At 43.7% G+C, this 14,270-nt stretch overlaps 1 protein-coding gene across 1 annotated transcript in view; it reads left to right on the forward strand.

The window, feature by feature from the left end:
• Nucleotides 1-14,270, forward strand: part of NT5E (5'-nucleotidase ecto) — a 49,474-nt gene that overhangs the window by 32,518 nt on the left and 2,686 nt on the right. Inside the window, exons 4-8 of the mRNA XM_007076939.2 lie at nucleotides 4,501-4,698; nucleotides 5,635-5,789; nucleotides 9,262-9,367; nucleotides 10,267-10,416; nucleotides 11,799-11,999. Coding sequence (XP_007077001.2) covers nucleotides 4,501-4,698; nucleotides 5,635-5,789; nucleotides 9,262-9,367; nucleotides 10,267-10,416; nucleotides 11,799-11,999 — 810 coding nt within the window. The remainder of the gene's footprint in view (nucleotides 1-4,500; nucleotides 4,699-5,634; nucleotides 5,790-9,261; nucleotides 9,368-10,266; nucleotides 10,417-11,798; nucleotides 12,000-14,270) is intronic.

Below are 14,270 nucleotides of genomic sequence, written 5' to 3' on the forward strand. Positions count from 1 at the left end.
GAGAGTGTGATGCTAAGTGAAATAAGCCATACAGAGAAAGACAGATACCATATGGTTTCACTCTTATGTGGATCCTGAGAAACGTAACAGAAACCCATGGGGGAGGGGAAGGAAAAAAAAAAAAAAAAAAAAAAGAGGTTAGAGTGGGAGAGAGCCAAAGCATAAGAGACTGTTAAAAACTGAGAACAAACTGAGGGTTGATGGGGGGTGGAAGGGAGGGCAGGGTGGGTGATGGGTATTGAGGAGGGCACCTTTTGGGATGAGCACTGGGTGTTGTATGGAAACCAATTTGGCAGTAAATTTCATATATTAAAAAATAAAAAAATAAAAATAAAACCACCTAAATCAAAAAAAAAAAAATAAATAAATAATAAAGTATAATTTAACTGGAAAAAAAAAAAAAAAAGAAAGGCAAAGGGGCGCCTGGGTGACTCAGCTGGTTAAGCGTCTGACTTCGGCTCAGGTCAGGATCTTGTGGTCTGTGAGGTCAAGCCCTGCGTCGGGCTCTGTGCTGATGGCTGAGAGCTTGCAGCCTGCTTCGGATTGTGTCTCCCTCTCTCTCTGCCTCTCCCCCACTCACACTCTGTCTCTCTCTTCCTCAAAAATAAACATTAAAAATTTTTTTTAAAAAAAGAGGCAAAGAAGAGGCATACAGACCAGTTAGGAGGCCATCGCAGTAACCCAGGCACAAGATAATGCTGACCAGGAGTGTGGCTTGCCTGAGGAGAGGTAGAGAAGTAGACAGACCAACCACTTCCAAGTAAGTTAAAAAAGAGACTCTCCCTTAGAAGCAATGGTGTGAAATATGCTAATTACTAATTACTTTTATCTGGTCCTTTCATAGGAAGTATGGAAGCTCTTTTTTTTGAGTCTACTTAACACATAACATTGTGTTAGTTTCAGTACACAGCATAGTGATTCAGCATCTCTATACATTATACTGTGCTCACCACAAGTTGTAGCTACCCTGTCACCATATGAGGCTATTATCATATCATTGATTATATTCCTTATGCTGTGCATTTTATTCCTGTGACTTATTCATGTCATAATCAGAAGCCTGTGTCTCCCACTCCCCTTCACCTGTTTTGCCCAACCCCTGCACTCCTCCCCACTGGCAACCATCAGTTTTTTTCTCTATAGGTCCGATTTTGCTTTTGTTTGTTAATTTGTTTTGTTTTTTAGATTACACATATGAGTGAAATCGTGGCATTTCTCAGTCCAACTTACTTTGCTTAGCACAATACCCTCTAGATTCATCCATGTTATTGCAAATGGCAAGATCTCATCCTTTTTTTATGGCTAATATTGTGTTGCATATATGTACCACATAGGAAGCATGGAAGTTCTTAAACCGGTCCCATACACAATAAAATTGTAGCAAGGACTGCCTTGAAACATTCTATACTATATTTAACCAACCGAAAACCAGGTCAAAGGCCTGCTTCTTGGCACCTCTGTCACATGATCCATCATCTTGGCCCCTTCTGCCTACTGGCAGGGCAGTTGCCCAGGCCTGTAATTAGAACTGTCACATTCCTGAGGAGCTGCTGTGGCCAAGGCCCCCAGGGCAGAACCCTGGTGGGTTCCGTCAGGCATTCACGCTATTCTAGGAAATGCCCCACTTACCAACTCTAAATGTCAGCCCACAATTCCTTGGCTTCTCCATGTTTGGTTCCCAGATTATTTACTTACTAGATGGCTGGAAGGGAGTTCTGGTGAATAATGTCTCTCCTGCCAAGATGACAAATTGGGTTTCTAAAGACAGACATGTGGCTCTGTGCGGAAATAATATTTTGGGCATGAGCATCTTTGGCTGAATAGAATAGTATGGAAAATGTGAAGCCCTGGATGGCTTTCTCTGTTAGTGGTTTTCTAACAGAGCCACTAACTCTGCAGAGACGCAGAGAGCATTCAGCTGTGAAGGAGGCAGAGACTAGCCAAACTGGACCAGCTATTTCCTCAGCCTCTGGGAAGCATCCTCCTTGTTCCTGATTAAGTCCCTTTAAGAAGAAGATGATGTGTCTTATGTTCTAACAAAAGGAACATCAAGGCCTTTCAGAACCGGAGAATGTCCCCTGTCAGACTGGAGTTGGGGTTAGTAGCTCCTATTTGTAGAGTGCATGCTGATTTGATGAGGCATTTGACTGTATCCTCGAAATCCTGTTACACTCATTTCAAGTTTGATTATGTCTTTGTGAGGCAGAATAAGAAAGGCTAAAAAAAAAAAAAAAAAAAAAGCAGGCTTGCCCTTCTCTGGGGTGTCCAGGAAACTGCCAGGGTCCTTTCTAAAACTGACAGTGCCTTTTCCTCCTGGACGAAGTGTTCTCTGCCATCTCGTGGACATGTTGGGAACTGCACCTCCCAATTGCACTTGCATCTCTGGGTTCATAGGAGGAACTACTGTCTCTAACCTTCCCCAGGTGAGAAGGTGAGAAGGGGCTACCACACCAGCCCTGGTCCAGGCTCCAGGATTGCCCAAATAAGAACCAGTGCAGAGCAGAATGAGGATGATGACTGTGTTAACCTTCCCTGCTCCTCTGCAATGCGTGAGATCATCTATAACTGTTAGGGCTGACAGCTGCCAGTCACCCATGAGATTGTACACCACAGGTGGAGATGGGGCAAGCCCTGCACGGGGCCTCCAGTCAGGTGCTTTTGTAAGAGTCAAGTTCCAAAACTTTGGTCTTTTTTCTTTTTTTTCTTTTTCCAGAGGGAGCAAGAAAATGGGAAACTAAAGTGGGCAACAGCTGTTTCCTGCTTCTGAGGTGCTGGTATTTGCTGCACTTCTGCTCTTTGGTATTAGGCTGGAATGGGGGCTGCTCTATAGGACCAGAGAAGGAGTGAGGTTTTCATGATATCCACCCCAGCTTGTCTTAGGTGAAAAGAGAAACCCAGAAACAGCTTGGGGTGGAAAGGTGCAGCACTGGATTTAGTGAGCAACCTTTGGCAACCGACTTTTTCAGGCATTGTGAGACAAGCAAGCATAGGCTGTGTCGGGCAGTGGAGAGAACAGAAGCTCCAGTTTCACCCCCGCTTTCAGTCTGCTCTCCTTCACGTACCAGCCATACTGCACATAACGCATGTACCAGTGTGACCTTGGTCACACTGATTGCCTATGACAATCAACGTTCTCATCTGTAAAGTGGAGATAGTAATAGAACCTGCCTCATGGAATGCTTAGAAGATTAAATGAGATCTAGTGCACAGCCTGGCTCTGGGCCAGCTCTCATAACCAATCCATGTGAGTAACAAATGTGCTGAAGTTTTCCTGGGCCCTCTGTAAACCTCTAATAGGAAGGACTGGCCAGGGTGTTTGGAGGGTGAGTAGAAAGAGTAATGGGTCAAGGGTATCTGGGGTTTTTTTATGTTTGTTTATTTTTGAGAGAGAGAGAGCGTGAGAGAGAGCGGAGGAGGGGCAGAGGGGAGAGAGGATCCAAAGCAGACTCTGCACTGACAGCAGCAAGTCCAGTGCAGGGTTCAAACCCATGAACCCATGGGATCATAACCAGAGCCAAAGTCAGACGCTCAAGCAACTGAGCCACCTATAATCTGTGATTCAAAACTGGGCTCATTAGCTCTCTGGAGGTAAGATGTGAACTGCAGTGTGCCTGAAGGAGCGTTGCACTTACAGAAACATGCCAAGTGCTTAGAAGCCAGGGCCTGTGCCCCATACGGCAGGGCTCCCCACCCTTGTGCAAGCGTGTGTCCAGGAGGCAGTGGTGGGGGGAGCCCCTCAGCCTCTGGGTCTGAGTTGGCTCCCAGGCTGTCCCCAGGGAACCCCTTTGAGACAGAAGTTGGCAGAATCTAGCCTGTATGAGGTCTGGCTGGATGAGTAGTGTGCGTGCCAGTTGACTGCCAGGGTTAACGTGGCTCTTCTGAAAAGCACCTAAAGGAATTCCAATTTTAGCAGCAAAACCTGAGGACAGGCTCAGTTGTTTCTACTCATGTTCCACTAAGGATCCTAAGCTCTAGATTGTACGTCTAGGGTTTCTAGAGGTTGTCATCACCTCATAAGGGAAGGAAATACACATTTATTATCTACTGTGTGCCAGGCACTGTGCTAGGAAGTTTAGACCACCCTGTGAAGTAAGAATCATTATTTCGCCCATTTTACAGGTGAGGAAACTGAAATACAGGGAAGTGAAGTGTCTTGGCTATTCTACCCAGCTATTGAGAATTGAGCTTGAGTCAGGATAGAGCTGGGATAATCTTGGCCCCACCGCGTTTTTGTGTCCCCCACTGTACCAGGCGCAGGACCATAGATGTGGGAAGAGCTTACCAAACACTTGCTGAGTTGAAAATGGAAGGATTCATGTGCTAGAAGGGCCTTCGGAAATGGGCAAATGTCCAAGCGCAGCTCTGAAAGACAAGCTATGTGGGGCAGCAGCTAGCACATCATCAATTCAGAATTCCCTGTCATCTGGCCTGTGGCCTGCTGGCCTGCAGCCAAGCTGTGTACAAGGGCTGACTTGATCAGCTTTGGCTCTTCTGTTTTAGGCACTCCACCTTCCAAAGAGGTGCCAGCTGGGAAGTACCCATTCATAGTCACATCCGATGATGGGCGGAAGGTTCCTGTGGTCCAGGCTTATGCTTTTGGCAAATACTTAGGCTATTTGAAGGTTGAGTTTGATGAAAAAGGAAATGTCATCGCTTCGCATGGAAATCCCATTCTTCTCAACAGCAGCATTGTGGAAGGTGGGTAAATGATGGCTGGACTTTGTTCTTGTTGTTAATGTTTCAGGGCAAGGCTGTAACACCTTTAAAGAATTGAATTCTCTCTTAAGTTTGCCCTCTTCATGGATAAGAAGATTGAAAATACACTCAAATGCCCAATATCCCATTTGCTTTCCCAGTTCCTCTCAGCATCAGACACCGTGTCACTGCCTCTTGTGTCTTTTCAAGCTTTGTCCAGGCATGGAAAAGCCACTCAGCTCATGTCCAGAGGAGAGCTGCAAAGGGGTCCAAAGCCCCACCACCAGCAGTGTGCCCACAGCAAGTTGCCCAGTCTCAGTGGGCTTCTGTTTCTTTATCACATGAGGGAGTGTCTTTTTTACTTTTTTGTCTGGGACTCAGAATAAAATACATCTTATGTCACCTGTTTACATGTGGTGTACATGACCACAGCCCTGGGCCTCTCTCACCATGATTGGACCAGGGAGAGATGGGCAGTGGGGTGCCCTGCAGAGCCTGTGCTCACAGCACAGACCATCTCAACAGCCAGAGGGAGAGGCCGGGACTGCACAGCAGAACCTCAGAAGGCCCTGTAGATCTGCCCTGGGGACCTTTCATCATCCCCACTCTTCCCCACGCCCCCCCCCAATGCTATCCCAAGTGGGTCCACAGGTGCTTATTCAGGTGTGATGAGTTGATGTTAGGATACTCAGTGCATCTTTAAGTTCAGATCCATTCCTAGTCTTATTACCAAGGAACAGAATTTTCTGAGGAAATTTTATAGTCAAAACGAAAATGTAGACAAATAGGGTAAAGAAATGTATAGTCACAACAGGTAAGCTAAATGATCTTTGATTCCTTCTCCAAAATTTAGGCCAGGGTGAGATCTGCCTTAATGGCAACCTGATTTTTTTGTTTTTTGTTTTTTGTTTTGTTTTCTTCTGTTTTACTTTTTTCTAGATCCAAGCATAAAAGCAGACATTAACAAATGGAGGATAAAATTAGACAGTTTTTCTACTCAGGAATTAGGGAAAACAATTGTCTATCTGGATGGCTCCACTCAGTCATGCCGCTTTAAGGAATGCAACATGGGCAACCTGATTTGTGATGCCATGGTGAGTGGTCCCCAGGAGTGCAGGGCCTGTGCTTAGGGGAAGAGGGGAGGGAGGAAGGTTGCAAGGAGGGACAGCCTGTTACAAAATTCAAGGTCTTTAAAAATTAATATGCATACAATAGCTTGGGGTAGATTCATACTGAGTAGTACCTTGGGAAGGGGCCTAAACTATACCAGTTGACCATCACTTTATTGCACAAGAACTGAAAGCTTTATTGATAGGTATTCACCTTGGATGTCTGAATTTTGGATGTTGCTTTCCTTTTGTAAGATGATCTGAATACGTGAAACTTCACTATTCTGAAGATGTAGACATAGTAGATAAAACACATTTGCTTGGGCCTAAATTGGCCAGAGTGTCTCACTGATCTGCCCTCTTGGATCCGGAGAACAAGGCCTTGTGTGACTGGAAGCCTCCTTCACAAGCAGAGAATGACGACATGCAGTTATAATAAGGCCTGTGGCTGAATAGATCGCTCAAGAAAACACCCCACTGTCTACCTGTCTACAAGAGACTGGCTGTTGGCAGCCCCTGGGGAGCCAGGCTGAACCAGGGTCCCCAGGCCAGACTTAACACTCCCACCAAAGTCCGCACCCAGGAGGCTGATTCTTTGTCTGTGCTTGGCACTGTGCTTGGTACCTGGAGCCCAGTGCCCGATATATATACTCTCAATAACTGACTGCCAAGTAAATGACAATGTCCGCACTTCCCAAGGTCAGACCAGTGCTGGCTCTTCTTTTGTATGCAGTCACACAAAAGAAGTAGCTAAAGACACTTTTCATAGATGCCATGATACTCTACATGGAAAACCCAAAGGATTCCACCAAAAGGCTGCTAGAACTGATACATGAATTCAGCATAGTTGCAGGGTACAAAATCAATGTACAGAAATTGGTTGCGTTTCTATACACCAATAATGAAGCAACAGAGAAATCAAGAAATTGATCCCATTTACAATTGCACCAAGAACCATAAAATACCTAGGAATAAACCTAACCAAAGAATAAAAGATTTGTATGTTGGAAACTATAGAACACAAATCGAAAAACATTCCATGCTCATGGATTGGAAGAACAAATATTGTTAAAATGTCAGTACTACCCAAAGCAATCTACATATTCAATGCAATCCCAATTAAAATTGCACCAGCATTCTTCTCAAAGCTATAACAAACAGTCCTAAAATTTGTATGGAACCACAAAAGACCCCAAAGAGTCAAAGTAATATTGAAAAAGAAAACCAAAGCAGGAGGCATCACAATCTCAGACTTTAGCTTCTATTACAAAGCTGTAATCATCAAGACAGTATGGTATTGGCACAAAAATAGACACATAGACAAAAGGAATAGAATAGAGTACCCAGAATTAGACCCACAAATGTGTGGCCAACTAATCTTTGACAAAGCAGGAAAGAGCATCCAATGGAAAAAAGTCTCTGATGCTGGGAGAACTGGACATCAACATACAGAAGAATGAAACTAGACCACTTTCTTACACCGTACACAAAAATAAACACAAAATGGATGAAAGACCTAAATGTGAGACAGGAAACCATCAAAACCCTACAGGAGAAAGCAGGAAAAAACCTCTCTGACCTCAGCCGCAGCGATTTCTTGCTCGACACATCTCCAAAGGCAAGGGAAACAAAAGCAAAAATGAACTACTGGGACCTCATCACGACAAAAATCTTCTGCACTGCAAAGGAAACAATCAACAAAACTAAAAGGCAACTGACAGAATGGGAAAAGATATTTGCAAATGACATATCAGATAAAGGGCTAGGATGCAAAATCTATAAAGAACTTACCAAACTCAACACCTGAAAAACAAATAATCCAGTGAAGAAATGGGCAGAAGACATGAATAGACACTTTTCCAAAGAAGGCATTCAGATGGCCAACAGACACGTGAAAAGATGCTGAATATCACTCATCATCAGGGAAATAAAAATCAAAACCACACTGAGATACCAGGTCACACTGGTCAGAGTGGCTAAAATGAACAACTCAGGAAACAACAGATGCTGGCAGAGATATGGAGAAATGGGAACCCTCTTGCACTGTTGCACTCGTGCGGCCGCTCTGGAAAACAGTGTGGAGGTTCCTCAAAAAATTAAAAATAGAACTACCCTACAACCCAGCAATAGCACTACTAGGAATTTATCCAAAGGATGCAGGAGTGCTGATTCATAGGGGCACATGTACTCCAATGTTTATAGCCACACTTTCAACAACAGCCAAATTATGGAAAGAGCCTAAATGTCCATCAACTAATGAATGGATAAAGATGTATTTTATATCTATGATGGAATACTGCTTGGCAATGAGAAAGAATGAAATCATGCCATTTGCAGCAAGGTGGATGGAACTGAAAGTTATTATGCGGAGTGAAATAAGTCAGAGAACAGATATCATATGTTTTCACTCATATGTGGATCTTGAGAAACTTAACAGAAGACCATGGGGGGAGGGAAGGGGGAAAAAAGTTACAAACAGGGAGGGAGAAAGGCAAACCATAAGGGACTCTTAAATACAGTAAACAATCTGAGGGTTGATGGGGGGGGGTGGGGGAGAGGGAAAAATGGGTGATGGGCATTGAGGAGGGCACTTGTTGAGATGAGCACTGGGTATTATATGTAAACAATGAACCATGGGAATCTACCCCAAAAACCAGGAGCACACTTTACACACTGTATATTAGCCAATTTGACAATACATTATACTTTAAAAAATCATAATATTAAAGAAGAATCCTATTTTGAAAAAAAAAAAAAAAGTAGCTAAAGAGTAGCCAGTATGGGAATGTTTAGAGAAAAGTCTGGAAGGAAACAAGCTGTTAGCAGTGCTTACCTCTCTTTTAAGAGGCAGAGGCAAGTGTTAAGAAAACACTTGCTTTTGCGCTATTTTTTTTTTCAAATGAGAATATATTCATTTTATTTCTTGTAACTAAACACATATTTTGTAAAAGAAAAGAATGAAACGGATTCACCCATTTCAGGAGGCCATCTCTGTGCCTCCAAAATTGCCAACTTGGAAATTTGACATGGAGGCCAGGGATCTTGTTGGCTTGAGGTCCTGAGTGGAAAGGTTTTCAGGTCACGCCTTCAGGAGCAAGTGTGGGGCCTGGAGGAGGTGGGGAAGGAGAGGTATGGTGGACCAATTTGCATGGAGGTCCTGTCCTGACACAAGAGCCAGTTTTGCTAATGCCCACTGGCCTGAGAGTAGAAGGGTCTTAGGAAAGGGGGCTCAGGGCTACTTGCTTCTAAGAGTCTGACACGGGACTGGTCACTATTTCTTATTTTTGCTTCTCAGAGCATAAAACTAGTTCTGACTGACTATACTTGAGAAATCTCTGGGAACACAGGAGCAGGAAGAAGCAGCTTTATTTCCATGGTAGAGATAACCAAATCCCTAAAACTGATACTATGGAAGAAGGTCTAGAATAACTAATGTAAATTCATGCTACTGTTGCAGATTAACAACAACATTAGACACTCGGATGAAGTGTCCTGGAACCATGTGTCCATGTGCATTCTAAATGGAGGTGGCATTCGGTCACCCATTGACGAGCGGAACAACGGTATGCTTCCCAGGCTCAGGGTGTCAGCTCAGGTCTCTCTCTGACCGTGCCCCTGGGTGGCCTCAGCTCATCTGTCCTGTCAGCCATGTACCACAATGTCAGCCTCTCCAGTTTCGGTTAACTGCTACTCAAGTCAGTGCCTAAGCAGAAGGGCACACACATGCTTGTGTGTTCTCATATGTATTCACACACAGAGTGGAGAGCGAGGGTGAATGGAACCCAATCTTGATCTAAACTTCTGACACACAAAACCAAATACTAATTATTGCTGATTACCAACAGCCGCCTCCTTGATACCTGGAAAGAGAAAGGGACAAACTGTCCATGTTCTGTGCTGGAAAAAAACAAAAACAAAACAAAACAAAACAAAAAAACAACAACACCCTACTGGATTAAATTCTTTTAGTGCATTTACAGATATCCAGGATCTTGCATGGTAAAACAAACCAACTAGTCAGATATTCAAACCGCTCTTGCAGTCTTCCCTGATCTGCTGTCAAACCAGGTAGTCTCAGTGTAAAGCCCCAAGCTCATCTCATTGTCAAACAAGGACAGGTGGCAGGGACACACTGCCTGTCTGGAGGAACTGAGCAATGCTCAACACCCACTGAAGACCCAGCTATAAGCCAGAGATCCAGGGCAGAGCACTGGTGACTTTGGAGCCACAGCCATTTATAAGCACCTGTCATCTTGCCCAGTGGTTGAGAGCATGGCCAGAGGCCTCTTGAATCCATTCCCTCCCTGAGTGTCAGGAACCACTCACACAGCTGATGCTGTACTAATAGCCTTCCAATAGCCTCTTGTCTCCTTCATCTCCACCAACCCTAAAGGAAGCTGGTCTTGGGGTAATCTTATTCTCAAGCTGTTTTCCTTCTCACCCCATCTACAACTACCATCAGGCACAATTACCTGGGAGAACCTGGCTGCTGTGTTGCCCTTTGGAGGAACCTTTGACCTGGTCCAATTAAAAGGTTCCACCCTGAAGGCGGCCTTTGAGCACAGCGTGTACCGCTATGGCCAGTCTACTGGAGAGTTCCTGCAGGTGGGCGGTAAGTCACCCTTTGAAGTGAAGTGGGTTTGTCCTGCTGGTTGGCTTAGTTCCTCACTCCCCAGGACCTCCACTGCCAGATTTGTTTAGGTTTTCCCCCCACCCAACATGAATGCATAGTCTCTCAATGGTCATGGGCTCCCAGACCAACTGAGATTAGGTCAGGGTCAACGCCTCAATGCCTTGGCAATGAGCAGTAGTTGCTACACCTGATTTGGATGTCAGATAGACTCACTATAGGAGCTGGCCCTCCAGACTCTAAGCAGGTCAGCGGCCTTGAGGTCTAGTTTCTATTAAAATCTTAGTTGTTTAAACACTCAGTATTTTTTTTTTTTTAGAAAAAAACCAAAACCACCATTCTCCGTTCTATTCATAATTGCCTGGTACCATGCAGAGGTTCAAAGGAATTCAATATCCAATCAGTATTAGCGAGGATGATGTCTGGGAGGGGCGGCCGACTACATAGACACATCGGAACACCTGGTTCTAGTTCCACTGTGACGTGGGACAGGTCTTCAACCTCTCTGAATGTTCTGAAAACATCTGCCCTGCTCATCTCATGGATCACAGTGAAAACTGAATGAAAATAAATGCTTCCCAAATTGCCAAGGACTTGTGAATGTGAAACACTTTTGTCAGTAATAACTTCCACAGTCCAACGAATTAATCGTTAAATTTATAACCTTGATACTGATACCATAATTTGCCCCCCCCTTTTTTTTTTTACTGTAGATGGTGGGCCTCACTTGATAGTGTGATTGCTTTGTCAAGTCCTCCTTCTACAGAACCCCCAACTCTTTGGATTGAGGGGGGGAGCTGCAGATGGTGGTGGAGCCATAGCCTAATGCCTGTGGGGTAACCCAAACATTCTGCACTTTTCCAGGAGAGACTTGGGGGGACAACAGGGTTTTGGTGCTCCATCACAGTGCTGGGTAGTTAACATGTCTTGTGAAAGTCATCCAAACCCAAATTATTATCATTTAGTAGTCTTCAAAATTAGAACAAATATTCTGTACCTCTCATCTATTTCTCATTTTCCAAAGCCATTGAACCAAGTGGCTGACCAACTCATTTAGGATTTTAAAAAGATGTGGTTTCTCCCTGCACTGTTACCCCTTGCCCATACTGAAGCAGAGCCAGTTTTCCTCCCAGTGGTTCTCAGACCTCCCAAGACTCAAGGATAAACCTAACCAAGAAATGCAAACGCAATCTAACCAAATGCTGCAATGTCACCTCAATTCTTGCTGAAATTTCACTCAAGCTCAGACTCAGTGAAAACCAAGCCGAGTGCCCCAATTCCATATTTTGGCCAAATCTCTTTCTTAGAAAACAGAAATTTCCCTCTGGATCCAGTGAAAACATACAGATTCGTTTCTTTTCTAGGAATTCATGTGGTGTATGATCTTTCCCGAAAACCTGGGGACAGAGTGGTCAAATTGGATGTTCTTTGCACCCAGTGTCGAGTGCCCAGTTATGAGCCTCTCAGAATGGATGAGATATATAAGGTTATCCTTCCAAGCTTCCTTGCCAATGGTGGAGATGGATTCCAGATGATAAAAGATGAAGCATTAAGACACGACTCTGGTAAGCACAAGTGTCTCTTCCTCTCCCTACTCCAAAGTACTCAAGAACAAAACTGGGCCAAAGAGGGAAACTACTCAGGATGCCAGGACTGCAGTGCCAGAAATCAGATCCTGCCCCTTTGTTGCCGCCTCCCTCCCGCTTTGTTGGAAAATAGCAGCACTGCTTTGGAGAATATGTGCCCTACCCCTCTTCGGCACACGTAGCCACCCATCCAAGCCCAAAATGTTTTAAAATTCTGTTAAGTATGTATAAACAGCTATTTAAATTGTGAAATATCAATGGGTTTTGCACTTAATGAGAAACCTCATTTCTAGAACTTTAGATTGGATCTGGAAAATCCTGTAAGCTTTCTTGAAGCTTTTAGTGTGAATAGGTCAGGTAGGAGTAGATGGGCTGTGCTCCCCTCCCCCTTTTTAGCACATTGGGTTGGTGGAGTATTGAAAGGAACAACCACACCTGACCTCAGTATTTTTGGCAGCATTTAGGGTCATTATACTGCAACCTCACTTTTAAAAATCATATGGAAGTCGGCTGATGGTAGATTTGAGTCCCACAGAGGCCCAGAGGATACCACCAGCACAGGGCCATTAAAAAAAAAAAAAAGAACCACTTCACATGCATGAAGTCCATTGATCCATTGATAGAATATACTACCCCTTCCTCTTCTCTAGGGCAGAAGCCAGCGTGCTTATAAAGCATGTGCACAACTTTGCATTTCCAGAAAAGAGCTCTGGTACTTCCTTGTCAGCTTTCCTGTGGTGGGCCTGCTGTTTCAGCCTCTTGTTTCAAGGAGGGTGGAGAGCAGAGCCAGGGCAAAGGAGGCAGCCTTCCTGCCAGGAAAGATGCTAGCTACTTCTGCACATTCCATGAAAGATGATGGAAGCGCAGGCTTTACAGAAGTGTCCTCTTGGGTCCCACATGAGACAGAGGCTGGGGGCTGTGCAGATTAAACCCAGACTGATTAAGTTTGAGAGAGGAGCTCACATAGAAGGCTGAGGAAGCCTTGGCCCTAAGGGTTCTCAACCCTAGCTGTGTATCAGACTTAGTTGGAGAGCATTTTAAATTAAATATCAATACTTTGGCCCCAGCTTTTAAGAGATTCCAATATAATTGTGTTGGGGGAAAAGACTCTTCCAGCAATTCTAATGCAGGGATGAGAACCACTGCAGAGTTCTTTTTAAAAATATTAGTGTATTTTTTTTGTGGAGGTATAATTGACATATAACACAATGTTTTAATTTCAGGTGTACATGGTTCAATATATGTATGTATTGCAAAATGATCATCACAATGTCTAGTTAATATCATACATAGTCACAAATTTTTTTTCTCTTGTGAGGTAAACTTTTAAGATCTGCCCTTGTAGCAACTTTCAATATGCAATACAGTATGGACTCTAGTCATCATGCTGTACATACATCCCTATGACTTATTTGTGACTGGAAGTCTGGATTTTTAACCCCCTTCACCCATTTTTCCCACCCCCCTACCCCCACCTCTGGCAACCGCCAGTCTGTTCTCTATATATGCAAGTTTGGTTTTGTCGCTGTTGTTTAATTCCACATACAAGTGAGAAGAGATGGTATTCGTCTTTCTCTGATAGATTTCATTTAGCACAATGCTCTCAAGGTCTATCCGTGTTATCGCAAAAGGCAATATTTCATTCTTTTTATGGCTGAATAGTATTCCATTGTGTGGAATCACATTTTCTTTATCCATTCATCTACCACAGACACTTAGGTTTTTTCCCTATTTTGTCTATTATAAATAATGCTGCAGTGAACATGGGGGTGCATGTTACTTTTTGAATTAGTGTGTTTTCTTCAAATACTCTAAAGTGGAATTGCTGGATCATACAATGGTTCTATTTTTGATTTTTTGAGGGGCCTCCATACTGTTTCCCATAGTGACTACATCAAGTACATTCCCACCAATAGTGCACAAGGGTGCACTTTCCACATCCTTGCCAACACTTGTTATTTCTAGTCTTTTTGATAATAGCCATTCTAGACAGAGAAGGGATATCCCTGTGGTTTTGATTTGCATTTCCCAGATGATTAGTGATGTTCAGTATCTCTTCATGTATCCGTTGGGCATCTGTAGGTCTCCTTTGGAAAATCTATTCAGATCCTCTGCCCATTTTTTAATCAGATTTTTATTTTGTTTTTCTTTTGAGTTCTAGGAGTTCTTTATATATTTTGGGTATTAACTGCTTATCAGATATATGATCTGTTGAGTGATATTTTTAAAACAAAATTTTGTCAGGTCCCT

This window comes from Panthera tigris, chromosome B2, assembly GCF_018350195.1.
Source record: "Panthera tigris isolate Pti1 chromosome B2, P.tigris_Pti1_mat1.1, whole genome shotgun sequence".
NCBI classification, from domain to species: Eukaryota; Metazoa; Chordata; class Mammalia; order Carnivora; family Felidae; genus Panthera; species Panthera tigris.